Here is a 27,132-nt window from a genome sequence, read left to right on the forward strand (position 1 = left end):
GGGCCAGTATATATAACAGTCCTCCCCCGCAATTGTATTTTTATGAACTCAGGTGGTGAAATACTGCAATATTACTGTAATGGGGCAGCAGGTATTATAGTAGAGCTGCTGCCTTCTGCTAAAAGGTTCGATACATTTAGCTTAAATGACGACAAACAGACAATGATTAAATGAAACAAATGGGCTTTGTTTCCTCTATCATTGTGCCGCCTTCCTCTATTATTGTGCCTGAAATTTAATTGTTGTGTTTTTACCAAATACAGAAGTGGATTGTATTAATTAAATGCAGTTTTTTTTTTTTTTTTCTCTTGATCTGTGATCGTTTAAGATCCCGTGTTTTAAGGCATTGTATTGGTATTTTCCTGAAACTGTTGACTGTGTCAGAACAGAATAAATACCATTTTATCTTGTATTTTCCTAAAGCATTAATAAAATATATTTTTATGCAAAGTTGTCGTCTTTTACCTGTCTGGTGAAAGGTATAACTGATAATCATCTACACATCCCAGCAGATAATTGGAGCACAAGTTCAGTATTTCAGTGTAACTTTGCACCGGGGAAAGTATAAACGTATCAAAATCCCCCGTCTTTGTCCCTTAATCCACTTCATCCCATGAAACAAAATGCCATCAGACTTTAGTCTAAAACATGTAAATTCAATTATCCTAAAAAAATATAATGAATGACCTTGTTTTTATAGCTTTCTGGTTTGGGTAGAAGCTACTCACAGTGATCATTAATGAAAATACTCAAACTCATGTTACTGGGAATTTGAGTGGGAAAATGGGTTTATTGTAAATTATGGGTAAAATGGAGTTGTGTTCAATCGCTGTGGAAACTCATGGGGGAATGTAAGAGGGTGAGTGTGCTGGCTAGCGAAATAGGTAGGAAAGCCTAAGGAGTGTTAAGGGGGGTGGGTTGAAGTGCAGGTCCTTGAGGAAAAGGGGTCTTTGGAACGAGAGCAGTATTTCCTTGTGTTTCCGCCTGTATCTGTTGCTGTGTGCCGGTGTTCTATAAAACGTTTATAATAAACTGTCCATGTGTCCTTCTTCACTCCATTTGAGCCCAGAGTGCAGCACACTATAGTACATTCAGATTGCCTTAAAGCACAGATAAATCTGGGATGATTGTTGTCTAGAACTAGAAGTCAGTAACACTTCCTCAAAAAGGGTTTAAAGTTTTTCCACTTCAGATTATTTTCATATTTCTAATCCCACCCTGATGTTTCAGAGAAGAATACAAATAACAAATAGTGCACACAGAAAGCAACTAACATTACACAGCTGGGGGAAAATAGTTTTTCATAGCAGTTTCTAGAAAATGGTCATAACATGATCTTCAGTGGTTCACCACCAGAAATAGGAAAGAGTGAGGGGTCTCAGTCTCAACTCAATTCACACATCAACCCCTGGGGTACTTAAACAGGGGAGGAGATGATAAATACACACAAACAAGCATAGAGAGACAAGTGGGATCAGCTTCACTCATAAGTGTAATGAGTCACCAGAGCAGGATTCCAAGGTACGTGTAGCTGTCCTCAACATCGGCCATGTTGCCTTCTGGTAGTGCAATCCCCTCAGTTCTGACTACTTTCCCTCTCTTTGCTATCATCCGGCTACACTTATTCAGTCCGAATGACATTCCGATGTCATTGCTGTAGATCCTGGTGGTGTGGATCAGGGAATCCATATCTCGGTTCACTCTTGGCATACAGCTTGATGTCATCCATGTAGAGGAGATGACTGATGATGTTTACTCCATTCCGTAGTTGGTATCCGTAGCCAGTCTTGATGATGATCTGGCTGAGGGGGTTCAGGCCTATGCAGAACAGCAGTGGGGACAATGTACCTCCTTGGTAGATGCCGCACTTGATGGTGACTTGCGCAATTTTCTTGGAGTTGGCCTCTAGGGTTGTTTTCCACTGCCCCATTGAGTTCCTGATGAAGGCTCTTAGTGTCCTGTTGATCTTGTGTAGTTCTAAGCATTCCAGGATCCATGAGTGAGACATCGAGTCATAGGCTTTCTTGTAGTCAATTCAGGCGGTGCACAGCTTGGTCTGTCTGGTCTTGCAGTCTCGAGTGACTGTTCTGTCTACCAGTAGCTGGTGTTTTGCTCCTCTGGTGTTTCTACCAATTCCTTTCTGGGCCCCGCTCATGTATTGAGCCATATGCCTGTTCATCTTAGCCGCTATGATACCTGAGAGCAGCTTCCACGTTGTGCAGAGGCAGGTTATAGGGCAATAGTTGGATGGGACTGCTCCTTTCTGGGGGTCCTACTGTCCGGCCTTCGGTTAACCATTCAGGGTGGGTCCCACCCATTAGCTGGTTCATTTGTGTTGCCAGGCGCTCATGGAGTGCAGTTAGCTTCTTTAGCCAGAAGGCGTGGATCATGTCAGGGCCTGGTGCTGTCTAGTTCTTCATACTTGAGACTCTTTCTTGGATGTCGGCTACTGTGATGGTTACTGGATCCTGTTCAAGGAGGTTGCTGTGGTCTCCTCTTAGATCCACCAGCCACTGGGCTTTGTTGTTATGTGATGCCTCCTTCTCCCATATGTTTTTCCAGTATTGCTCAGTCTCAAACCTTGGTGGGTCCGCTCTCATGTTATTACTCTGCCACTGTGAGTACACTTTGCATGGTTCTGTGGAGAACATTTGATTTATTCTTCTGCCCTCTATCTCTCTTGTGTACCTCTTCAGGCAGTTAGCCAAGGCTGTGAGTCTTTGCTTGGCAGTTTCTAAGGCCTCAGGTATAGACAGCTTGCTGTACTTCTTAGGCAGGGTCTTCATCACACCTTTCTGCAGTTCCAGTAGCTGGCTAACTTCCCTTCGTGCTGCCTTGATCTTATATATAATACATAATATATAATTACTATGTTACTAGAGCAGGGGCAGTTGGGGCCTTTGGATTTAATATTTTAGATATACTGCAACCTTTAAATCCAAAGGCAACAGCTGCCCCTGCTCTAGTTATATATGTATACACACACACACACTTTGATACAAAATCTATTTTTAAAATATCACATTGAAACACATATTAACACAGTGTGTTATAACATAAAATAATGTGCATGTATAAAGTGTATAGTGTGCAATGTAAACATGGAAGACATGCATATGCAAAATACTGCAGAGGTAGACTGGGTCCATGCTGTCATTCGCATTTGAAAAGGGGTGTGTATGAGCGCGCAAAGAATGCAGACGTAGTCTGTAGTGTCTGATGTTATTAGCATTGTGGGTGTGTATGTGTGTAGGAAGGATGGGGTAGCTGACACCCCTCGGGATCAGAGGGTAATCTGTGTCTGCAGTGATAGGGAGAGAGGCAGTGGATGGATGTTGTTCACTGGCCTGTGGGTAAAAACTGTTTTTCAGCCTTGAAGTTCTGGCTTTAACACTCCTGTAGCGTCTGCCTGATGGTAAGAGTGTGAAAAGGCTGTGCTGGGGGTGGCTAATGTCCTTGGTGATGTTGATGGCTCTCCTGATGGCTCTAGCTTGGTAGAAGCTCTCCAGTATTGGTAAGGCCGCTCCAGAGATGGTTTGGGCAGCTCTCACCAGCTGCTGTAGTGCCTTATGATCCTGTGCTGCGCATCTTCCAAACCAGATTGCGATGGAGCTGGTGAGGACACTTTCAATTGCACACCTATAGAAGCTTCTGAGGATTCAGCTGGGCATACCAAATTTCCTCAGCTTTCTCAAGATGTGCAGATGCTGAACGTGATTTCTTGACCAGATGTGCAGTGTTGTGAGACTAGCCGAGATCCTCAGTACTGTGAACACCCAGGAATTTGATGCTACTCACTCTCTCCACCTCTGTGGAGAGAGTTGAGTTGAGCAATGTTGAGTGCTGCTCCCTTCTCCTCTGTGGAGCGACAATCATCTCCTTTGTTTTGTTGACATTCAGGGAGAGAGTTTGTCCTGGCACCACTTCACTAGGTCAGCCACTTCCCTCCTGTATGCTGACTCATCACCTCCCATTATCAGGCCAACGACTGTCATGTCATCAGCAAATGCGATGATGCTGGTGTTGTACTGGGAGGCCACATAATATGGATATGTGGTTCCCAGTTCTAACGAACTGGGGTCTGCCTGTTAGAAAGTTCAGAACCCAAGTGCAGAGGGTGGGTGGCACACCAAGATTGTGAAGCTTGTTGATGAGCTTCGAAGGTATCGCTGTGTTGAATGCTGAGCTGTAATCAATAAACAGTATTCAAACATAGCTGTCCTTGTATTCCAGGTGGGTGAGGGCAGTGTGTATTGTTGTGCTGATGGCATCCAGAGTGTCTGGAATGATGGTCTGGATGCAACTCATGACGATTCTTTCGAAGTACTTCATCACTATTGGAGTCAGTGCAACGGGTCGGTCGTCACTGAGGCAAGATACTTCGTTGTTTTTGGGCAGCAGTAGGATAGTGGTCCTCTTTTAAGCAGGTGGGAATTGAGGCTTGTGGGAGGATCAAATTGAATATATCCGTAAAGACATCAGCTAGCACCGATGAGCAGGTTCTGAGTATCCGTCCAGGGACGTTGTCTGGGCTGGCTGATTTCCGTGGGTTTATTTTCCCAAAAGTCTTTGCCACAACTACAGATGAGATCATGAATGGTGGTTTAGCACCCAGTGGTTTGTTGTTGAGAACCTCGAAATGGGCAAAAAATTCATTGAATTCGTCAGGTGTGATGCGGCTGTCAATGATCTCACACCTGCTTTTGCCCCAATAGTCTGTAATATTCTGTAATCCCTGCCACATGCACCGGGTGTCAACAGTAGTGTAATGACGCTCCAGTCTCAATCTGTATTCCCTCTTGGCAGCCCTAATGGCTCTTCGAAGATCATACCTAGCCTTCTTGTAGTCACTAGCATTACCTGAGATGAATGCAGTAGAGCAGGCATGCAGCATGGATCAAACTTCACAGTTTATCTAAGGCTTTTGGTTGGGGTATGTCCGGATCTGTTTGATGGGCACAGTGTTGTCAACGCAGGTGCTAAAATAGCTGGTTACAGCTGACGTGTAGTCATCACGGTCAACAGTACGGTCCTCGCGCACAGCAGCATTCTTAAACACCTCCAAATGAGTGCAGTCAAAGCAGTCCTGAAGCATCTCATCAGATTCTTCAAACCACACTTTTACAGTTTTACTCACTGGGGGGGCTTGCTTGAGGAGCTGTCTGTATGCAGGGTAGAGGAACACCGAGATGTGATCAGGCTGTCCGAAGTGGGGGCAGGGTGCAGCCTTGAATACATCTCAAGTTCAAGGACCAAGTCCACAGCGGAGGCCACAGGAGGATCAGGATACAAACTCAGGGGAATCCGTAGCAGCTTCAAGGAGCAATCCTGCTGGGGAGGATAAAGAGGATCGAGGACCAAATCTGCAGGAGAGTCCAGTGTAGGTTTTTATAACACTATAGTCATTTTAACACATTTTCACTACAGATAAAAATGTGGATATTACAAACTGTCTTTATGTTAAATAACAGCAAAATTGTCTCACCAGGTGGGATGGAGCTGTTCTCCTTGTGACAGAAGCCTGATTTATACAGTGTTACTCCTCCAACTAGTAACAGCAGTAAAATTATTCCAACTGTAATTCCAGCTATAAGAGGGACTCGGCTGATCTCTCCACACTGAGAATCAGACACACCGTCTCCTGGTTTAAATGTGTAAAGTCCTTGGGATTCACAGCTGCACCAAAATATGTTATATAATATGTTAGTCATTGCTTTTGTGTTAAAATTAAGGCAAAGCACTGAAAATAAAACACAAGTGTATTTTTAATTCAGTATTTTTCTTTTATGAATCAAAACAGAGTTCAAGCACAAGAGTAAGAACAGGGAGAAACCTACTCTGTGTGTGGTGAACAGGATGTTGAAGATCCACTTGAGTAAAAGTTTTCAGGGCAGTTCTCACACACAGTGTCATTATATTCTGTTCCTACAACACCAAGTCATTGAAAGCATTTCTTGGAAACTGATTTATATTACCACAGTACAAGAAAATAGTATATAAAGTTATATTTAAGATAAAACAAATTACTAAATTATGAAAACTCCATTCTGACCAGGGTGTTTGATGAAGTGTCCAGGTTTGCAGGTTGTGTGTTTCTGTGCTGCTCTGCATCCTCCCTCATAAGGATCAATACAATAGTTCCCTTCCAGGGCTCCACACACCGTGTCTGAAGAGTTTGTACACTCCTTCACTTTCTTTAAACCAATTTCTGTGGAGAAATATCACATCACATCGTGTGAACCGCTTGTCCCATACGGGGTCACATACAGACAAGAAAATGTTATTCCTTAAATAAAAATACATGCTTACATTAAAAACCATTTTCTGTAACTAAAAAATGTGTTTGAACTTTTCTTTGAAGGGAGAGAATTCTTACGTTCATCACAGGTTGTACAGGGGTTGCAGATACGGCGTCCATGTGGTTTATTAGTGAATGTAGATACAGGACATGGAACGCACTTTGTGGTGTAAAATGCTATACAATGTCGCTGAACATAAAAACCTAAAGGAAAGTGTATGTTAGTATTTTTTTGCCATTATCAAATAGTAATGTTCCCCAGTGAAAAATATGCTGTAACCTAACAATGTTATACAAGTGACAAAATGAAAAAAAAAACACAACTCACCAGGATCACAGGCAGGACAACATCTTTCGTCAATTTCATATTCAGCCCCGTTACAAGCAGAACAGTGACTGTGTTTCATTATCAGAAGAAATGCTGCACATATCTGAAGAAAGATATAAAAAGGCCAATTTAAGCATTAAAAAACCAATAACAGGTATGTCCTGCTCAGATATACAGTACTGTGAAAAACTATTTGCCCCATCCCGATTTCTTCCGTTCTCTTGTATATCTCATACTAAATCACACATGCACACACTGGCTGAAACCGCTTGTTCCAAACGGGGTTGTCTCTGTCACTGGCGCCCCTGGGGTGCCCGACGACTGTGCATCTAGCAGCTGCGTGCCTGATGACCACCCTGACCCCCCGGTGACAACCCCGGAGACGCAGTATAAAAGCACCCGCTCCGACACACCTGGCCGCGGAACCTCCAACTGAGAGACGTTCTCCTCACCTATCTTCCGAGGCTGACTGTTCTGCTCTGCTCTTTTCTCTGGGTGCAATCCCATGTGATACAAATAAAGCGAGTTAGCATCTCCACTTGAGTCTGCTCTCCTGATCCTCAGCACTCAGCATGACAGAAGGTTCTGCCACTTATGCAGACTCAGCGATGCTCGAACAGCCACACCATGCAGTTTCCATGTATGGTGCCCTCTTGGGTTCGCATGACCAGCCCCGGCGCCAGATGGAGGAGACCCTCCAGGAGATGGTGCAAGTGTTCCGGTCCAACAGGATCACGCGATCCACCGAGACCCCGCGATCCACCAAGACCCCCACCTCGCCAACATGGATAAGTACAACGGAGCACCAGACAGCTGCCAGGGCTTTCCAACGCAATTCGAGCTCGTGTTCGCCAACTCTCTGCGAACCTATCAAGCGGACAAAACCAAGATTGCTTACCTGATCTCCCTCCTCACTGGGCCGCAGCCGGGTGGAAGTCCCACGTCCCCTTCACCTACGAAGCTTTCAAGAAACGCTTTGAAGCTGCGTTCAACCATCCACTCCCTGCTCAAGCCGTCAGTGATCACCTGATGAAGATCCGGCAGGGTAACCACTCGGTGGCCAAATACTGCCTGGAATTCTGGACCCTGGCCGAACAGAGCATGTGAAACTCCACCCCCCTCTTAGCCAGCTTCCGAAACGGGCTCCACCCCAGGATCCAGGCGGAGTTCACCTACCCGTGGGAGGACTGCACTTTCGACCGCTTTGTGGAGACTGCAATAACCATCGACAACCTCACTCGTCAGAGAACCCCTCGTTTGTGGATGCCCCCCCAAACACCACCCCGTCAAGCAAATGCCTAAACCGATGCAGATCGGCCGAGGCCAGCTGGACCTTGACGAGAGACAGCACCACCTCCGTGACCAGCTGTGCCTCTACTGCAGAATCTCTGGCCATTTCCGCGCTACCTGCCGAACTTGCCTGCCACCACCTAAAGCTAACCCGGAACTCAAGGTTAGTAAACCACAATTTACTGTGTCCGTGACTCTGGAGTGGGCAGACGACTGTGTGGGTAGAGACGCGCGCACTGGTGGATTCTGGTGCTGTGTGTGGTTTTATGGACATCGGTTTTGCTACTTCACACGGAGTACCCAAGCAGGTTTGTGAGACAAAATTGCAGGTCGTTAGCCTCGACGCCCAGCCAATAGGGACTGGACTAGTGGACTCGCATACAGAACTGTTACACATGTTGGTGGGGGCGCGCCACCGTGACGAGCTTGTGTTTTACCTAGTCAGGTCGCTGGACACACCGATCATTTTGGGTTTGACTTGGTTAGCCCTGCACGACCCAGTGTTCCATCGGAGCAGTGGGGATCTGGTTTGCTGGGGACTGCAATGTGAGCGTTCTTGTTTGTCACTTCCCTGCCGGAACACCTCTGTTGAGACTTCCAGAGACACACCACCGGTGGTGGATCCTCCTGAATATCAGGATCCGAGTGAGGTGTTCAGTAAGCTACGGGCGGCAACCCTTCCTCCGCACAGACAGTGGGACCGCGCCATCAATCTCGTGCCAGGAACAACGCCCCCCAGTGGGCGGGTGTACATCCTGTCTCTCCCCGAACAAAAAGCCATGCGAAAGTATATTATTGAAGCACTAAGGCAGACTATATTCGACCTTTCACATCACCAGCCTCCGGCGGGTTTCTTTTTTGTGGGAAAGAAGGACGGGGCTTGCGCCCCTGCATTGATTATCGGGGGTTGAACGCTATCATGGTGTGATACCCCTATCCTCTGCTTTTGACCACTGCGGCATTAGAACGAGTGCATGGTGCAAAGATTTTCAAGAAATTGGACCTTCAGAATGCATACAATCTAATTCGCATCAAGGAGGGGAATAAGTGGGAAGACCGCTTTTAGGACCATCCTGGGTCATTATGAGTGTTTGGTCATGCCTTTCAGTTTGTCTAACACGCCCTCAATGTTCAAGGCATTTGTCAATCACATACTAAGAGACCTCGTGGATGACTGCGTCCTGGTGTACCTGGATGCGGGAAGAGCACGTCTGCCAGGTAAGCACAGTGTTAGAATGGCTCCTACAAAACCACCTCTATGTCAAGGGGGAAAAATGTCTCTTCCACCACTCAGGAGTGCCGTTCCTGGGCTACATCCTGAGCGATGCGGGCGTGACTATGGACCCGGAGAAGGTCCGGGTGGTGACTGACTGGCCACAACCGCGAACTGTGAAGACCCTGCAACGGTTCCTGGGTTTTGCCAGTTTCTACAGGAGATTCATCAAGGGATTCAGCTCCATCATTGCCCCCTCTCACGGCCCTTACAGCAGGTAAGGAGACCTGACTGCCTTGGAGAGAGCAAGCACAGCAAGCGTTCCTGGAGTTGAAGAGATGCTTCACGATGGCACCGATATTACGACACCCAGACCCCACACTGCCGTTCGTGGTGGAGGTGGACACCTCAGAGGTTGGAGTCGGGGCCACGCTGTCCCAAAGACAAGGCGACCCACTAAAACTGTACCCTTGTGCGTATTTCTCACAGAAGCCATCACCAGCCGAATACAACTATGACACTGGAAATTGAGAGCTCTTAGCTATTAAATTAGCCCTGGAGGAATGAAGGCACTGGTTAGAAGGGGCCTTGCACCCCTTCCTGGTACTAACTGATCATTGTAATCCAGAGTATCTTCAGAAAGCACGCCGGCTAAACCCACACAAGGCCCAATGGGCCTTGTTCTTTACCAGATTCAATTTCACTGTGTTGTATTGGCCAGGGTCTAAGAACACGAAGGCTGACACCCTCTCACAGCTGTTTGCCACTGACGCTCCAACCAAAAGCCCTGAATCGATCCTACCGGAGCACCGTGTTGTGGCCTCAATACGCTGGCACTTCTTTCAGGAGCTCCAGGATGCACAAGCAGCCAAGTCCAGTCCACCTGTGGCACCGGAAGGTAAGGAGTATGTGCCTGTGAAAATGCGACCAACACTCCCGCAGTGGGCCCACAACTCTCCCACGGCCAGTCACCTCGGCATGCGCGGAACACCGTCCCTCCTACAAGGGAGGTTCTGGTGGCCCTCCATGCAGGAGGACGTCCAGGAGTACATAGAGGCCTGCACAATCTGCTCCCAAGCTAGAACTCCAACACAGAGACCTACTGGCTTGCTGGAACCGCATCCCCTCACCTTCCAGCCAGGAAAGAACGTATGGCTGTCCACCCGGGACCTGAGATTACTCCTCTCCTCCATTATATTATATAATACATAAAGCTAATAAATGTACCATCCAAGAAAAGTGAGTTGTACTCACGTTTTCTTGACAGACATAGATGGAGACAGGTGATTCTTATATGCAGTTTCTTTCCACCATATGAACCAATGTACATCTCATGAGTAGCTGCATAAAACTTAATCAGAATATCCACAATTTCTGATCACCTTCCGAGTAATTTTTATTTTTTTTTTTTGGAGATACATCTAAACATTTACAGGGGGTGCGGTGGCACAGCGGGTTGGACTAGGTCAGGGGTCGGCAACCTTAAACACTCAAAGAGCCATTTGGACCCGTTTCCCCACAGAAAAAAAACACAGGGAGCCACAAAACCCTTTTGACATCTAAAATGAAGATAACACTGCATATATCGTTTTTTACCTTTATGGAAAGTATAGAAAAAACTGTAGTGTGTTGCATTTATGAAATCAATGAACTGCTACCGAGAAAACGAAATTTTATTTCTGCAGGCAAACAAAAATATTTTGAACAGTTTGAACTAACCTTAACAAAAAAGACGCTGGGTTGAAGGTTACTTTCAAATAAAATGTTCAATGTCTAATTGAGTCCTCTTCGTATTCATGACATCAAAATTTTAACTTGCCGGCTGCAGCAAACCAAAAATGCCGATCAACCTTCCGCAACAGTTCCGAAACGGCTTTTTTTCTCTCATCTCCATCCGGATATTTTTCAGCAAAGGCTGTGTGTTTATTGTGGAAATGTCTAGCAACATTTGACTGTTTGTTGTTCGCGAATTTTTCACCACATATTAGCCTAGGCATACTGGGAAGCCACTCTCGTCAGCAGTAAAAGCAAATGAATCTGTCCACATCTCATTAAATGTTCTGTTTTCTTCAGAAACTTTTCTTTTCTTGCATTTATCCATGTTTGCCTACCTGGGGTTCAAAAGCTTGATCTGAATTGAATGGAATTTTCAATTTCGCGCCGGCGGATTTCGCAAGTCGGCAGTTATGACGCATATTTTGAGCGACAAAAAAATTAAGCACGGTTTATTTTAATGTTACAAGAGCATCATAATCTTAGAATTTAGAATTACATTTTTTTAAAAAACTAACTAACTAAAATAAAATAAATTTAAATATTTATTATTTATTTTCCAAATCTACAGGGAGCCGCAGCAGAGGGATGAAAGAGCCACTTGCGGCTCCGGAGCCGCGGGTTGCCGACCCCTGGACTAGGTCCTGCTTTCAGGTGGGTCTGGGGTTCAAGTACCGCTTGAGGGGCCTTGTGACTGACTAGCGTCCCGTCCTGGGTGCGTCCCCTCCCCCTCCAGCCTTACGCCCTGAGTTGCCAGGTTGGGCTCTGGCTCCCCGCAACCCTGTATGGAACAAGTGGTTCGCTCTCTGTGTCTGCGTGTGTGTCTGAAATGTAAGAGAACACCTACCCACTTCTCCTGAAAGTACATTATGTTGCGTTATACTGGTCCAAATAAAATCGAAAACTTTAAGCATTTGGTATTTGAAATCGGCCATCATGACCAATACTCACAAGTGTTTTCAGGCTCTCTCCCTCCAGATGCATTATTTACACTTTATTCTTGATTCTTCCCTCCTGATGCTTAACCAGAGTGTGTACCTTCATGGGGGAGACCTGAGAACTTCAAAAACATAACACACGATGGTTTGAACAAGGCTAACTTTTAATGCCTTTATTTATGCCATTATTAACACTTTTGAAATGCTACTGTAATTTAAGTTTGGTAAGTATGTACAGCAATTACATGTATATATAAAAAGAAAAACTGTACATTTATACCTCATTTGATGATCTAAACAAAAAACACCCGCATCATATAATCTTATCCATCACTACCCGCTCCTAATTCCTTAGGCAAAAATCACTGGACAATAAAATTCTTCATTCCATTTTAAATGGGAAAAATGTTCAGTTTGTTCCAGTGCTGTCCCAAGTTAACCCCATAACAATGCTAAATAATACCTACTATCATAAGGACAAAGTGAAGTAATGTATTAAAAGTTGAGGAAATTTTGAACAGGGGGGGGCAGTAGCGCAGTGGGTTAGACCCAGCTAGACCAGGTCCTGCTCTCTGGTGGGTCTGGGGTTCGAATCCCACGTGGGGTGCCTTGTGATAGACTGGCATCCCATCCTGGGTGCATCTCCTCCCCCTCCAGCCCTACACCCTGTGTTGCCACGCTAGGCTCCAGCTCCCTGTAACCCCATATAGGACAAGTGGTTCAGACAGTGTGTGTGTGTGTGTGTGTGTGTGTGTGTGTGTGTGAGTGAGAGAGAGAGAATTTTTTGGTCTTAAAAACATTTTTACTCCATTGTCTCAGTTAGTTTTATAACAGTTTTTAGGCTGACATCTGAAACAGAGGTCAGAATGATGTTTTTTTCCCCACATTATGTTTCAGCCATAATTTTTTTTCTACTTGATAAACGCAGGAATTAACAAAACTGGGTGCATCTCAGTCTTATACATCCACTGGGTAAAATTTTTAGATCCAGTCTCAGTTAATCGTGCAACATACTGTAACAACTGGTGTTACTGTGTCTTTGGGCGCGAAGATTTACTTCTTGTACATAGTTGCAAGGCACCCCAAGCGGGACTCGAACCCCAGACCCACCGGAGAGCAGGACCCAGTGCAACCCACTGCGCCCCCTTCGGTGCCCAATAGACAGTTACAATTGTAGCCCACCCACTCAATTCTGATGTTTTTTTAACATTACTAGCATGGGAGGTGATGGGGGGTGCAGTGGCGCAGCGGGTTGGACCGGGTCCTGCTCTCCGGTGGGTCTGGGGTTCGAGTCCCACTTGGGGTGCCTTGCGATGGACTGGTGTTCCGTCCTGGGTGTGTTCCCTCCCCCTCCGGCCTTACACCCTCTGTTGCCGGGTTAGGCTCCAGCTCCCCGCGACCCCGTATGGGACAAGCGGTTCAGACAGTGTGTGTGCGTGCGCGCCTGTGCGTGCGTGCGCGCGCGTGGGAGGTGAATCGTGGTGTCTACAACACAACTTTGGGATGCGTGTACTGTTGCTTCCCCAACGGCGGGGTATGACTCTTTCTAGGGTGAGGAGAGGCCCAGTTAAGTTAGCGTCGTGCAGCTTTCATACTATAGTATTATATGTTGTGAGTACAAACCTCCCATCATGCATCACACTTAGCAATCTCAGCCCCTCCCCAAAAAAAAAAAAAAAAAAAAAAAAAAAAGCACTCACACACAGGGACTGTCAGTGTCACAACATTCAGGTGAAATACAAACCCAACGAACATTTAATATAAAACTACTCGGCCACAAAAATAAACATTACTGTACAGTATTCACACCAACAAGAAAACGAACACGTTTTTTTTTGTCCCCGAGACCGAGTTTTTTTTTCTTTTTTTATATTATGACTCAGTCTCTGGTACCGTCTCGCTAGAGCGCCTTCTCTGGAGCTCCTACCTTGTCCACCACCGAGTGAAGTTCCCCGCCGTTACTCACGGTTTTCGTGCGTCGCAGGAAACCGACAGCGACCCGTCCTCACACATCCACTCTCTCTCCAGGGAGGCGGGAGCGATGGTGGCGAGTCGTGCGGTGTCTCCACACACGTGCTCCATTCCCCCTCTTTCCCTTAAACTACTCAAATTAACCAACTGACCGCACGCTCGCTCGCGTAGTTTATCGAAACACCCGAGCGAGATCGAAGCCAAACCGGCTCGTTCCCAAAAACCACTGCCTTTCTCCCAACGCGGTGCTCCAACTCTCCTACTTCCTCTTTTTCCCCTTCTCTCCCGCAAGATCCCGCGGGCACTTTCCCCACCAGCACCGATTGGTCAGTTCCTAAATGACATGACATTTTTCCTACCAATAAACACCAAAAAAAAAAAGTACAATATAGGAATAACAAAAACATCACGTTACAAAACCATAACCCTCTCCATATTTATATAACTATTTTCCAGCCCAAATATCCAACTACACATGGGAACAAATTGCGTAAGGGCTACACAATATAATATTACAGTAACATTAATACCTGTAGAAGAAGAGGAGACAGGGAGGGACAGTAATACTGGTGATGTACCGCAGCGTCCGTCTCTCCCACGTTCGCGACGCCCCGCCGACTACTATAATAAACACTTGCAAAATTCAAAGTAACATTTACTTCCATGTTGTCCGCAAAGAAACCGAACTGAAATTATATATAGAACACGAGAAGTGAGAATAAGGACAAGAGATTTTTTCTTCTTTTTTTTTTTTCCTCCCGCTGCAGTCCGACCATTCCGAGACAGATCGCTGGAGACTGGAGAGCATAATCAGGCACTGCTCCCTTTACCGCTGTCTTCTTGTGTATATTGTGAATGACCGGGCCGAAAGAGCCACTCCGTGAAAGGTCTGGGGTGCCAAACAATAGCACAAACTGCTGTCTCATCTTCACCCTACACACAACAATTCTCACAGAGCAGGCGCACAGTCCGCACTCCCTCAGCTCTTCTCCCGCATCTCCCGCACCCTCCCGCACATGCGCAAACCCCACACCTTCCCACATACTGTATGCCCCCCCCCCCCGCTTCTGGGGTCCTTCCCTGATGGAGGATCTGCAGTATCTCTGGGATGGAGTCGGACATCTTCGGCAGGGTCTGCTCGTGGGAACCTGACAGAACCCCCTGCGCAGATACGCTGATCCGGAACTTCACAATTTCCACTGGGTCCATACTAAAGGCAAAATGTTCTGTGACACATAAGGGCCACAAATGCAGGATCGTTATTTGACAAAAGACAAAGAGGCAAAGCAACAGTCTCGGTCGGGGACACGTACGGGTCAGGAACTGAGACGCAAAATGTTGTCCGAGGGATGATCCGTGGTTGTGGTCGATAAGGAAAGGAGATGGTCAAGGATGTGGGGAACAGGACTCGGAGCTGGGCTGGGGAAAACAGAAAGGAAGCGCAAGGCAAAGTGGCAAGTTGAGCAAGCGGAGGGGACAGTTATATCTAAGAGGTTCCACAACCTGGGAGCAGTGGAGTGGCACCCTTTCTACTCTTCCTCGTGCATCTGCGGTGTGGTCAGGAGCATGACAATGATCGCAACGAGACATGAACTTTGCTGAACTCCATGGTAGAGTTTATTTACAAGTACACATTGGAAAATGCAATACTGAAGAAAAAAGAATAAAATACAATAATAGAGGTTAAATAAAAAAGGTTGTTCTTATTAGAAAACATTTTACATTTCTTTCTTTAGCTGATGTTCTTCTTCAACGGGGTATACACTAGTAATCTTGATACAATGTTTACTCCAATTTATACAGCAGGGTAAGGTATTCACTTATTTTACTAGAACAACTTACAAGTAGTACCTTGTTCAAAGTACTACAGCAGGACACAATATTCAAACCTGGATCCTTCAAGTCCAAAGGTGGTGGCGTTACCAGCTGCGCTATTTGCTGCCTTATTTTACACAATGAAAGTTTTTCACATTTTCATGGTTGAATTAACTTAACATAATGTGTCCTCTTACCACTACTCCTCCCCTTACAATTATTACTTGTATTACAGCCATTCCACCTAAATATATTACATATATTATATATATATCTTATATATATATATAAGACTGCTCTTTTCACATTTATAGTCAGAAACACTGTCTCCTGGTGATGGTCAGAAGTCTTTTTGATCTGCAACTAAAAAAAAATTGGAAGAAAATGGAGATTATCGAGAAGATTGGTGGTCTTCATAGCTTTTTTTCATTATAATAACAAAATATTATAATGAAAAAAACACTTCAGCTAAACAACAATGTTTGCAATTACACAACCAAGTCAGTGCAATGTTACAGTAACAGACTTACTCTGCGTGTGGTGTACAGAATGTAGACGAGCCATTGCAATAAAAATTTTGGGGGCACTTATCACAGATGGTGTCAGTAGACTCTGTTCCTACAACAATAAATAGAAGGTAGTATTTGAGCTCTTTCATTGTTTGAAAAAATATTTTTAAAAGAGTTTCAATGCATAATACATTTTTAAATATATTTATTTTTGGTTTATGCATATCGTGTCCGTAGTAAGCATGAAAAATCAGACCAGGGTGTTTGATGAACTATCCAGCTTTGCAGGTTGTATGTTTCTGTGCTGTTCTACATCCTCCCTCATAAGGATCAATACAATCAGAAATCAGAAGAACCGCTCATGCTCAAGGTCACATGAAACCAACCAATCACGTCCAAGCTTTAGGCAATCCCACCCATCAAACTATATATATAAAGGAGGAAGCAGCCAACACAAATGATGCAACTTGTGCACTGATGATGGTACCTTGACTGGTGATGAAATGTTTGCAACCTAAATGCCAAGCTCGGCAAACAACCGAGCACCTCAACCATCAACCCGAGCTACGAAGGCCACCAACATTCTGTATGATCTTCAAGTGTAGATAAAATAACAATTCTGATATTCACAGATTCTTCAGAAGAAAGTTATATAAATAACTTTTGATTCATTAAATACATTCTGGAACAGAGGAACATGTGGTTTAACACCTATAAAATAAAACACTAATTCTCACCATGATTGCAGGCTGTACAGGGATTGCAAATACAACGTCCATGTGGTTTATAAGAGAAGGTGGATTCAGCACATGGACGATATGATGTGATGTCAGATGCTGTACAGTGCTCTATACTGTAACATGATACTCTAAAGGAAAATACTGTATATATTAGTTAATGTGCCAATTTCAAATGATGCTGTTGCAATCTTAAAAAGTGTCACAAAGGTAAGAATTTTGATATGTAAGCACCAACATATTACAACATTACTTACCAAGTTCACACATAGGACAGCATCTCTCATCTATTTCATACTCAGCCCAACCACAGGCAGAACAGGAGTTATGCTCATCAAACCGGAAAATAATTAAAAATATCTGGAGAAGAAAAAGCTGGGGAGAGAAATAAACTGTTCTAGTGAATTTTTATGTAATTAACTGTTACAGGAATGAAATATACTGTGAGAACTACCTTAAATGCTAAAGATATATTTATTGCCTGTAAACATCTGCATTGCAACAGATATTTGAGCTTTATGAAAAATAGTTGTATATTTAAGTATTGCTTTATAATTAAATATGAAGTGAAAATTTGCCCCTGATGTGCAAAATATAATTCTTACAAAATCATGTCAATATCCATCTAAGGGACGGTAAGATGGGATAAAAGCAGAATGTGGCAAACTGTGTCTTTCTACATTCTTTATACTTGCAAATAAAAACAAAACATCCTGTGTTGTTGACGTGTCAGGTAAAGAGTTAAGATGTGAAATTTCCAGTTTTAAATGAAACAGGAGAGTAACAACATTTTGGTAGAACATTGTTCAGAAAATATTTGCACACCTTGAAGAAACACATGTCCAAATGTTTGAAACTTCGCAATATTTTTGTGAAGTTGGTTTTCAGTCCTTTAAAGCAGTAAGGAGTTCATTAAGCAACCTAAGGAATAAGACACCTATTTTTACAAAAATAGTGAATGTCTTTACTTCTCAGTCAGAAAGTATATGATCTTCATGTGTCAGTTTTATCGTAATTTTTTATTGTCTCCTACTCAGACTCCATTTTAGGGTTGACTGTATTTATTTTTACACATGAAATTAATTACATATATTTGAACTCTTCATTTATTTATATGTCATTTCCTAGTTTTCTTAGTTTTAATAACTGAATCTGAAAGATTAAAATGCTTCTGAAGGATGTTTCAGGGGTTGGCTTGCAATGATAGGAATACTTAAATATTTATTACTGGAAGGCCCAATAATATTGCAGAATCAGTCATACTCAGATTATACAGTGCTTTACAAAAGGATTCAAGCCCTTGAAAATGAACACTATTTTCTGGATTTCAAAAGATGCATACAAATGTTCTCCCAGTCGTTATTTCTGCTGAGATCTATTTCACGTTCTTAGTCTAGTGTATTTCCAAAGCCAAAATTGCAATTTGTCCACAGATATTAAAAATAAAATGTAGGACGGAAATGTGCTGCTTGCTAAAGTATTCAAACACCTGTGCTCCAAAAGCTTAAAGTGGAAAATTGCTTCTTATTTGGACTTAATTGAATAATCATCTTCTACCAGTGAGCAATTAAAGCTCAGCTTTTCTAGAAATAAATATCACAGGTGGGTTATTAGCATGGTTGTGAACTCACTGTGGAAATGAAGGCTAAATGATGTACTGCAGAAGTAAGAATTAAGGTGATTGAAATATGAAAGTCAGGAAAAGGGTATCAAGACTATCAAAGTGGTTGGATGTCCCAGTAACCACTATTGGGTCCTTTATCAGGAAGTGACACATGTATCACACTTTCCTTATGATAAGACCTGAGGGGGCAGGCAGTCATACCAACGCCACATGCTGACTAAAGTTGAAACTGTCATATTCCACCACATGAAACAGCGTATATCGCACAAGTAGGTGCATAAGGGTTTATCCATTATTCAACTTATAACCACAAAATTATTGAACATAAACAATTACATATTGATCACGCACTTAAGAGATTATAGAACTGAGTCCTGCAACAGCGATGACTCAGCGCTGAGCTATTCTCAAAAAAAAACCTCCTCTAAAATTAAGATTTTTTTTGTGTAAGGTTTGATACTTTAAAACACAACTTTGCTGTTTTTGTTGTTTTCAAGCAGCATCTTCAGAAGCATAAGTTATGTGTCCAATCTGTTCATGAAAGTCTCATGCTACATGTATTAATTTATCTGTCGTGTACAGTTTTTTTGCAGTACAGTGTGCAGTAGTGTACAGTACTAGCAGTGTAAATTACCTTGGTGAATAAGGTGCGTGGCCTGCTAACACTACATAGAGTTCATTGGAAGTTGCGTTGGAGAAAAGTATCTGCTAAATAAATAAAAAGCAAATTACAATGTTCTCGCAATTATTTACCCATTTATACAGCTGGGTAATTTTAATATTGCAATTTTAAGGTAAGTATTTCGTTCAAGGATACTACAGCTGGAGGTGAGACTCTAACCTGTGATCTGCGAGCTATGACCACTATGGTACCAGCTGCCTGGATCTTGTAAAAGAGTACGAATATAAATAAAGAGTTAAATAAGCATAATTACAGTTTATACCTCTTCTCTTCTATCACATAGAAGAGGGGTGTCCAAACTACGGCCCGTGGGCCAACTGCGGCCCTTAGTCCATTTTTAATTGGCCCGCAGCAAATTCTAAAAATATAGTGGAATATGGCCCGCACATGAAACTTGCCCTTAACTGCATTGTACTTCTTAGTTTTAACACTAGGTAGAGCTACTGTCTTGAACAAGGCAGCTTCTCCATGAAACAAGATTAATCAAAGAAAAATTTTGCCACAGGTGACCAAAAATGGCAGAATCAAAGAAAAGCGAGATAGCAAGTGAGTGCAGAAAATTTCGGACCCAGTGGGAAAATGAATATTTCTTCATAGAAGTCGAGGGGAAGTGTGTCCGTTTGATTTGCAATGAAACTAAGGTAATGCACACACACACACACACACACACACACACATTTTCAGAACCGCTTGTCCCAGACAGGGTCACGGGGAACCGGAGCCTACCCGGTAACACAGGGCGTAAGGCCAGAGGGGGAAGGGGACACACCCAGGACGGGACGCCAGTCCGCCGCAAGGCACCCCAAGCGGGATTCAAACCCCAGACCCACTGGAGAGCAGGACTGCGGTCCAACCCACTGCGCCACCGCACCCCCTACTAAGGTAATGTTTTACTGAAAATATAATGTACATGAGAAATAAGAAAAATATAGTTTTTGGTAAAGTTTAATAGTTAATTTTAATAATTGCCAAATCGAGTGGTCCTTTATTTTACACCTCCACGGACGAACCTACTGGCCTTAGAAGAAAACATTACACCACCACGTGTTGCACGTGTGTTACATTAGCATGTCCAGAAACACAGTTGTGCGGCGAATCGAAGACTTGTCAGCTAACTTAAAATGCCAACTGTCAGATAAAGCTCGTGCTTTTGATTTTTCTCCATTGCATGTGATGAGAGCACAGATGCCACAGACACTGCACAGATGAGCTGTTAATTTTTTTGCGGGGAGTTGACGATAGCTTTTGCATTACGAAGGAAATATACCAGATGTGAGCCGATATACCTCACCTCTAGACTAGTGAGTGGCCCAGCCCTTCATGTTTTTTTTCTGTATGTGGCCCTCAGTGGAAAAAAGTTTGGACACCCCTGACATAGAATAATAATAACAAAAAGAAAATGGTGAGCGACACTTCCATGAAGACATATATCACGTAAAAAAGTGAAGCAGTCGGGACCAAACGTGAAATAAACAGGATGCATAATATTATTATTATTATTATTATTATTATTATTATTAAGAATGCATGCAATAACTTCGGATGGACATTAGTACCTGAATAGCAGAGGTGCAGTTCTGCTCAATTTATAGTTATTCTTACCTTAAATTGTGAAGATCTGACAATTTTGTTGTTCACTGCTTTTGTTGAGTCCTAAACAGTTCCACTTTAACTTGGAAATATCTTCAGCAATAGAGAAAATATTGACTTGTACATTAGCATGTTCACTATATACATTTCATTTATGCCTTAAGTTTCCCTTCAGTAAGAAAGAGCTCTGAACGGAGCCTGTAAACATATCTGTAGCTCCTTGTTCTTCATGTTTCCCTTTATTTGTTCCACACCATGTCTGTACTTGGAACTGTAAACACTGTGTAGTCTCTTTCACTTTTTCTTTTAAAAAAAAAAAAAAAAAAAAAAAAGCTGCTGTTTTAACAATGTGTTTATTTTTACTGATGGAAAATACACTCCATTATTCATTTTATTTACTGAAGTGAAAAGAATTATATTTTTTATTTTAAAGGAAATGTACACATTTTAACACACAAAATTTACTTGAGTGAAAGTACAAAAAAAGGTTAAATTCTGAAGTTACTTTTATTCAGATTAAGCTTTATAAGCCTATGAATTGCTATCAGTGTTAACATACACAATATGCAACTTTTCAATTCTTTAAATGTGCTGAATAAATAAAATTAAAGATACACACAATATCTACCACCGCTTTTCCCGAGCAGGGTCGCAGCGAAACGGAGCCTAACCCGGCAACACAGGGCGTAAGGCTGGAGGGGGAGGGGACACACCCAAGACGGGATGCCCGTCCGCCATAAGGCATCCCAAACAGGACTCGAACCCCAGACCCACCACACAGTGGGCTGCGAGCAAACCTGAAGTGCCACTACGTCCCCCCAAAATCAAATATTAGGCTAATCAAATAAATATGAAACAAAAGATTGACAGGTATTAACTACTGTTTAATTGATTCCTTTGTCTAAGGTGACTTACAATGGTAGAGAAAATTCAAGTTAATCACAGCATTCTGTGTAAAGCTGCATGGTGACTGTTAATGGCCAGTAGTAAGGCATAGGTGAGCTGCATATGAGTGTAATATCTCTGCTAATTCATTTTACAGTTACATTCGGCAGGTACGTTTCTCTGAAACGATGTAAAATTCAAGGTATACCAAAGTGCATTTTGTTAAAGAGCTTAAATTCACACCCAAAACTTTCTAAAAAGTTTTCCTGACACCACAACTTTGCTGTGGCACACAGATAGTCCTGAGAGGTTAGGAGGTCAGGTGAAAAGTGTGACTGAAGATGGGTTTCGAGACCCTTCTTGAATCCTGGAAGGGACTGTGGAATTTTGAGGCAGAGTTGGAGCTTGTTCCACCACAGTAGGGCTACAAGTACAAACATAATCTTTCCATTTTGCACCTGTTCAGAGCGGGATCACCATGACTATTAAAAGTAAACAATTATGAGTAGAGCAAAAACCACACTCAGACACACACTGGCTGAAACTGCTTGTCCCAAGCAGAGCTGCAGTGAGCCGGAGCCTAATCCAACAATAGAGGGTGGAGGGGGACGGGACACACCCAGGACAGGACACCAGTCCATCGCAAAGGGGCCCCAAGCAGGACTCGAACCTCAGACCCACACCCCCATAGAGGAAAATGTTCTTTTTACATTTACAGTAAAACATAAATATCCTAATGATCCTCTGGTATTCAACATCACATGACCGATGACACTCAAAGACGTAATTTTTAGATACAAATACAGATCTGTATGTTTACAGAAATGTAACTGACAAATTGACATTTTGTTCATTCCACTGTCCTATTATAAATGACCATCTAGCACAGGGGTGTCTAAACTTTTTTCACTGAGGGCCACATACAGAAAAAAACATGAAGGGCTGGGCCACTCACTAGAGGTGAGGGTTATCGCCTCACCTCTAGTGTATTAATGTTAGCAAAATCAATCAAATGTAGGTAAAATATGCTTGATAATTGAATGCTTATGCTTCGAGAAAAAAAAAAAAACAGCCTACATCACAGCTTTCCATTAATGAGTTTTCATTTATTTAGTTACAAGAAGGGTTGGCAGCTCATTCTCAAAACATCAGCCTCAGATTGCTTCTTACTCAGGATGCTGATCCCCCGAGCACGGAAAAAATACTGTTGCTGAGCTAGCAGGCTAGTTGCCATTTGCTTAACTTTCTGTTCTCGTTGGGCACCAGTGTAGGACGTGTAGGTCTGATGTTTGGTTTCATAGTGTCGTCGTACATTATACTCTTTCATCACTGCAACAGTTTCATTGCAAATCAAACGGACACACTTCCCCTCGACTTCTATGAAGAAATATTCATTTTCCCACTGGGTCCTGAAATTTTCTGCACTCACTTGCTATCTCGCTTTTCTTTGATTCTGCCATTTTTGGTCACCTGTGGCAAAATTTTTCTTTGATTGATCTTGTTTCGTGGAGAAGCTGCCTTGTTCAAGACAGTAGCTCCACCTAGTCTTAAAACTAAGAACTACAATGTAGTTCAGGGTAAGTTTCATGTGTGGGCCATATGCCATTATATATTTAGAATTTGCTGCGGGCCAATTAAAAATGGACTAGGGGCTGCAGTTTGGACACCCCTGATCTAGCACTTGCTTCACAAAGTTTCAGTTTAAATGAGAAATGCTTAAGCACTTATTTTTGACTGTAGGCAATGAACTATGACAAATGCCTAGTCATATATAAGAAGATGAATAAAACTGAAAGCATCTTCTCATTTCAAAAGGTACTTTCTCTTCTCATCCATAGCAATGCAATTACTGTTTCTACTAGAATAAAGGCTCCAGCTATGATTACAGCTATAATATAGACCCAACTTTGACACTTAGAATCAGACATGCTGTTTCCCTTCTTGAGTGTGAGCAATCCTTTGGACTGACAACTGTAAAAATAAACACACATTTTTGTTAATAAAATACATAGAAACACAACAAAAACTGAAATGTTCATAACAAAGTCAGTCCAGTGCAACAGTGACAATCTTACTCTGTGTGTGGTGTACAGGAAGTAGAAGATCCATTTGAGAAAGAGTTTTCAGGGCAGTTCTCACACACTGTGTCAGTAGAGTCTGTTCCTGCAATAAAAAGAACCAAATATTACATGATGTATTGAATAGGTCCCCAGGACAACAGGCCATACTGTTCTGGGTCATTTTTAAAGTACATAATGTAAGTGTTGAAAACATGAAAAATCCATTCAGACCAGGGTGTTTGATGAAGTGTCCAGGTTTGCAGGTTGTGTGTTTCTGTGCTGCTCTACATCCTCCCTCATAAGGATCAATACAATAGTTCCCTTCCAGGGCTCCACACACTGCGTCTGAAGAGGCTGTACATTCCTTTACCGTTTTTAAACCAAGCGCTACGGAGAAATATAGACAATGAAATCAACAGTTACATTTATTCAATTTGCAGAAGACAGACGACTCAATACATGTCCCTTAAAAAAACATGTTAAACTCATTTTTGAAGTAGAAAACTTATTCTCACCTTGATTACAGGTTGTACAGGTATTACAAATACGATGTCTGTTTGGTTTGTCGGTGAAAGTGGATCCGGTACATGGTACACATAAAGTACTGGTGTACATTGTACAATGTCTGGAAACCTTAGTTCCTACAGAAAAATAAATGTGTACTGATTATTTCACACCCTCTTCCACATGAGATGATGTGCCTATAATCCACAAATCAAGTATTTGTACACTGTATATTAGAGGGGCTGCAGTATAATAAGACACAACTTACCAGGTGGACACATGGGACAGCATTTTCCATCTATTTCATATTCAGTCTCATCACAAGCAGAACATAAATTATATTTTACAATCAACAGAATCACTGCACATATCTGAGGAGAGAGGTAAATATTTCAGTTTAAATCTTACATACAGGTATCAAATAAACAAACAGTGGAATATAGTGAGATAGGTTAAATGACTTGGTGGCAAGATCACGTCTGCCAATTACAAGATGTATGCATATTATTAAGGGGCATGTCAGCTTTGTATGAAATACCCGCTCTAGTGATAAATCTATGATAAATAAATGACAAATCACAATTAAAAAACAAACACGGAATTTTTTTCCTCCTGTCTAGAGAATATCAATATCATTCACACTGAAATCACCACACTATCTACTTTTTTGTGGCGACACCTCTGCTGCCTTCAGACTGACCCACCTGAGTGGTACCTTGTTAAGGTGAATTCTCATCTGGGATGTTAATGAGAAGGTGTTTTCAGTGTGACTTTACTAAAAGGGTTTGCTGTCAGATACTGTACAAGTTTCCTTTGTGTTATAATTAAATATTAGTGATGTTTTGTGAGTACGGCATTGTCTGGGATTTGTTTGTAGAATAATAAAATTTCACTAACATTAAATCAGATGGAATCTCACAAACCAAATATTCATCACACCCCACTCTTTGAGCACAGATTGTGACCAAGAATATAGTGACAAGAATCATTTCATTCAACGAAAGTAGCAGAGTGTTTAAAAGGTACAGTATTTAACTGACATTGACAGCTGTTTTCTGTGGGGAGTCAGTGGTATCTACAGCTGAACATGATTTTCTAACAAATACAATATCAAACAATCGGATGAATCACTACACACAAGGTCACTTATTAACTTGTGACCTTTCCTCTTAAATGAAACAGACATTTATTCTGACGTACCGTTTGGCAGAACATCATATGCAAATTCACTGAGGAAAAATATCAAGTGTTTACAAGCTCCCATAAATGAGTTCAGTCATATCTAATATGAAGCTGTTTTTATCCTCTTGCAAACGTGTTCAGTTGTAAAAGTTCATTCTTCAACCTGAGGAAAAAGACTCATTTCAGTACATTTTATTTCAGTCAGGAGGTTCATGGTCTCTGTTACCTGCAGTATCTACTTGACTGCTTCTTTGTTCTTATTCCCATTTTGTCAGGATCACAATTTTTACTTTTATTTCACACTAAACTTAAACATGTAGACATGATGACTAAACTACTCTTTTAGATGCAATTATAAATGTACAGAAACGCTGTAATTTCACTTTTAAAATGTTCTCCGTAAGTGGATCTAAGTGTTTCCCTTAGTTTCACTCTCTCACCCCTGGAAAATAAACTGGTATTTATAGACTAGTTATTTTACTCCGAGTTTACACACATCTACATCTATCTTCTAAATTTACCCCGTTATTGGCCCGTTTCGACACCACTGTCATACTTACACTAAGATTTATGCTCCGGTGTGGATTCTCCTCATGACACCTGTGTCGTCTGTATGAAAAAAAAGTATAGAAACACAGAAAGAGTCGCAGGACTAAACAAGAATATTTACACCCGTCTCTGTGTGAGTAAGAACAGAAACACCAACAGCGGTAAATGAATCTGCGTCGAAGCGCACGAGTTTATACAGGGTAAGTACACTTTCTGTTTACCTAACTTCCTGCGCTTTCATAATAAAAGCGAAAGTATCTTCATCATCATGTGATGATGTGGTAGTGAAAATAAAATTTTGTAAGAAAACAATTGCATTCGAAGTTAAAACGTTTAAGAACGACATCAAAATTGTGTTTATTTACTGATACAGGTTCATAAATACTAATGACCACAAATTGTAGCTAAAACACCAGAATGTGACAAAATCGACGACTAGTTTAAAAACACGAACAGAAACGCCGAAACAAGCCAAGGCCGTATATTTAAGTGCTGTTTCTTTTATTGTTGTCTAAGAACTCAGGGTTATCACTATAATTTTGTTGTACTGCCAATATTCAATTCAATTCAATTCAATTCAAGAGCGCGTGCTTGTTGCTTGCAGCGCGTGCAGAGGAAGCCACGTGATTCTAAACGTCATTTAATTGTAATTGTAATTGTATTGTATTGTATTGTAATTGGCTAATAATGAGAGCTCTGAGACTGAGCGGATCGTATTAGAAAGTTCAAAAGGTCAATGAGCACAGAGTTTTATCCGTGCAGGTATAATATTGATACATGTAAACTGGGCTTCATCAAGAAAAATGTCTTTGTTATTATAATTACCTACAAGGATATTTTTCTAAAAAATAATACATGTCTGCTTAAACACCGCGCACAGATTTTATAGACAGTCATTTTGGTGTCACCCGATGTGGTCCACACCCCCGCCCCCCCCCGCACTCCACTAGTGACGTCACTGAGCGAGAAGACAAAACAAAGAGGGGCACTGAAACACAGTTTATTCAATTCTGTGTTTTGGCTCCTGTACTATATGTGTCTGTTTCAATACTGTGATTTTTCTGTAAAGTCTCCATCTTTATGCCTGCACCTTGAAACATGATACAGGAGAAAGAAGCTCGTGATGTAGGAACAGAGAACCTGCGGTCGCCCTCCTGTACTTCACATCTTCCTGTGGTCTGAAA

General features: G+C 42.4%; 2 protein-coding genes across 2 annotated transcripts in view; both read right to left on the reverse strand.

The window, feature by feature from the left end:
- LOC108922356 (tumor necrosis factor receptor superfamily member 5-like) overlaps positions 1 to 27,132 on the reverse strand; it is a 533,457-nt gene that overhangs the window by 69,758 nt on the left and 436,567 nt on the right. The window lies entirely within an intron of this gene.
- LOC108922332 (tumor necrosis factor receptor superfamily member 5-like) lies at positions 4,912 to 14,422 on the reverse strand. The gene is made up of 8 exons (XM_029247069.1): positions 14,342 to 14,422; positions 11,854 to 11,962; positions 6,627 to 6,729; positions 6,053 to 6,208; positions 5,838 to 5,925; positions 5,486 to 5,676; positions 5,138 to 5,363; positions 4,912 to 4,945 (listed from the first exon to the last, which is right to left on the reverse strand). The coding sequence occupies exons 2-8, from the start codon at positions 11,884 to 11,886 to the stop codon at positions 4,912 to 4,914; spliced, it is 831 nt and encodes a 276-aa protein (XP_029102902.1). The 5' UTR covers positions 11,887 to 11,962; positions 14,342 to 14,422.

The sequence above is a fragment of the Scleropages formosus genome, chromosome 2 (genome assembly GCF_900964775.1).
Source record: "Scleropages formosus chromosome 2, fSclFor1.1, whole genome shotgun sequence".
Classification (NCBI taxonomy): Eukaryota; Metazoa; Chordata; class Actinopteri; order Osteoglossiformes; family Osteoglossidae; genus Scleropages; species Scleropages formosus.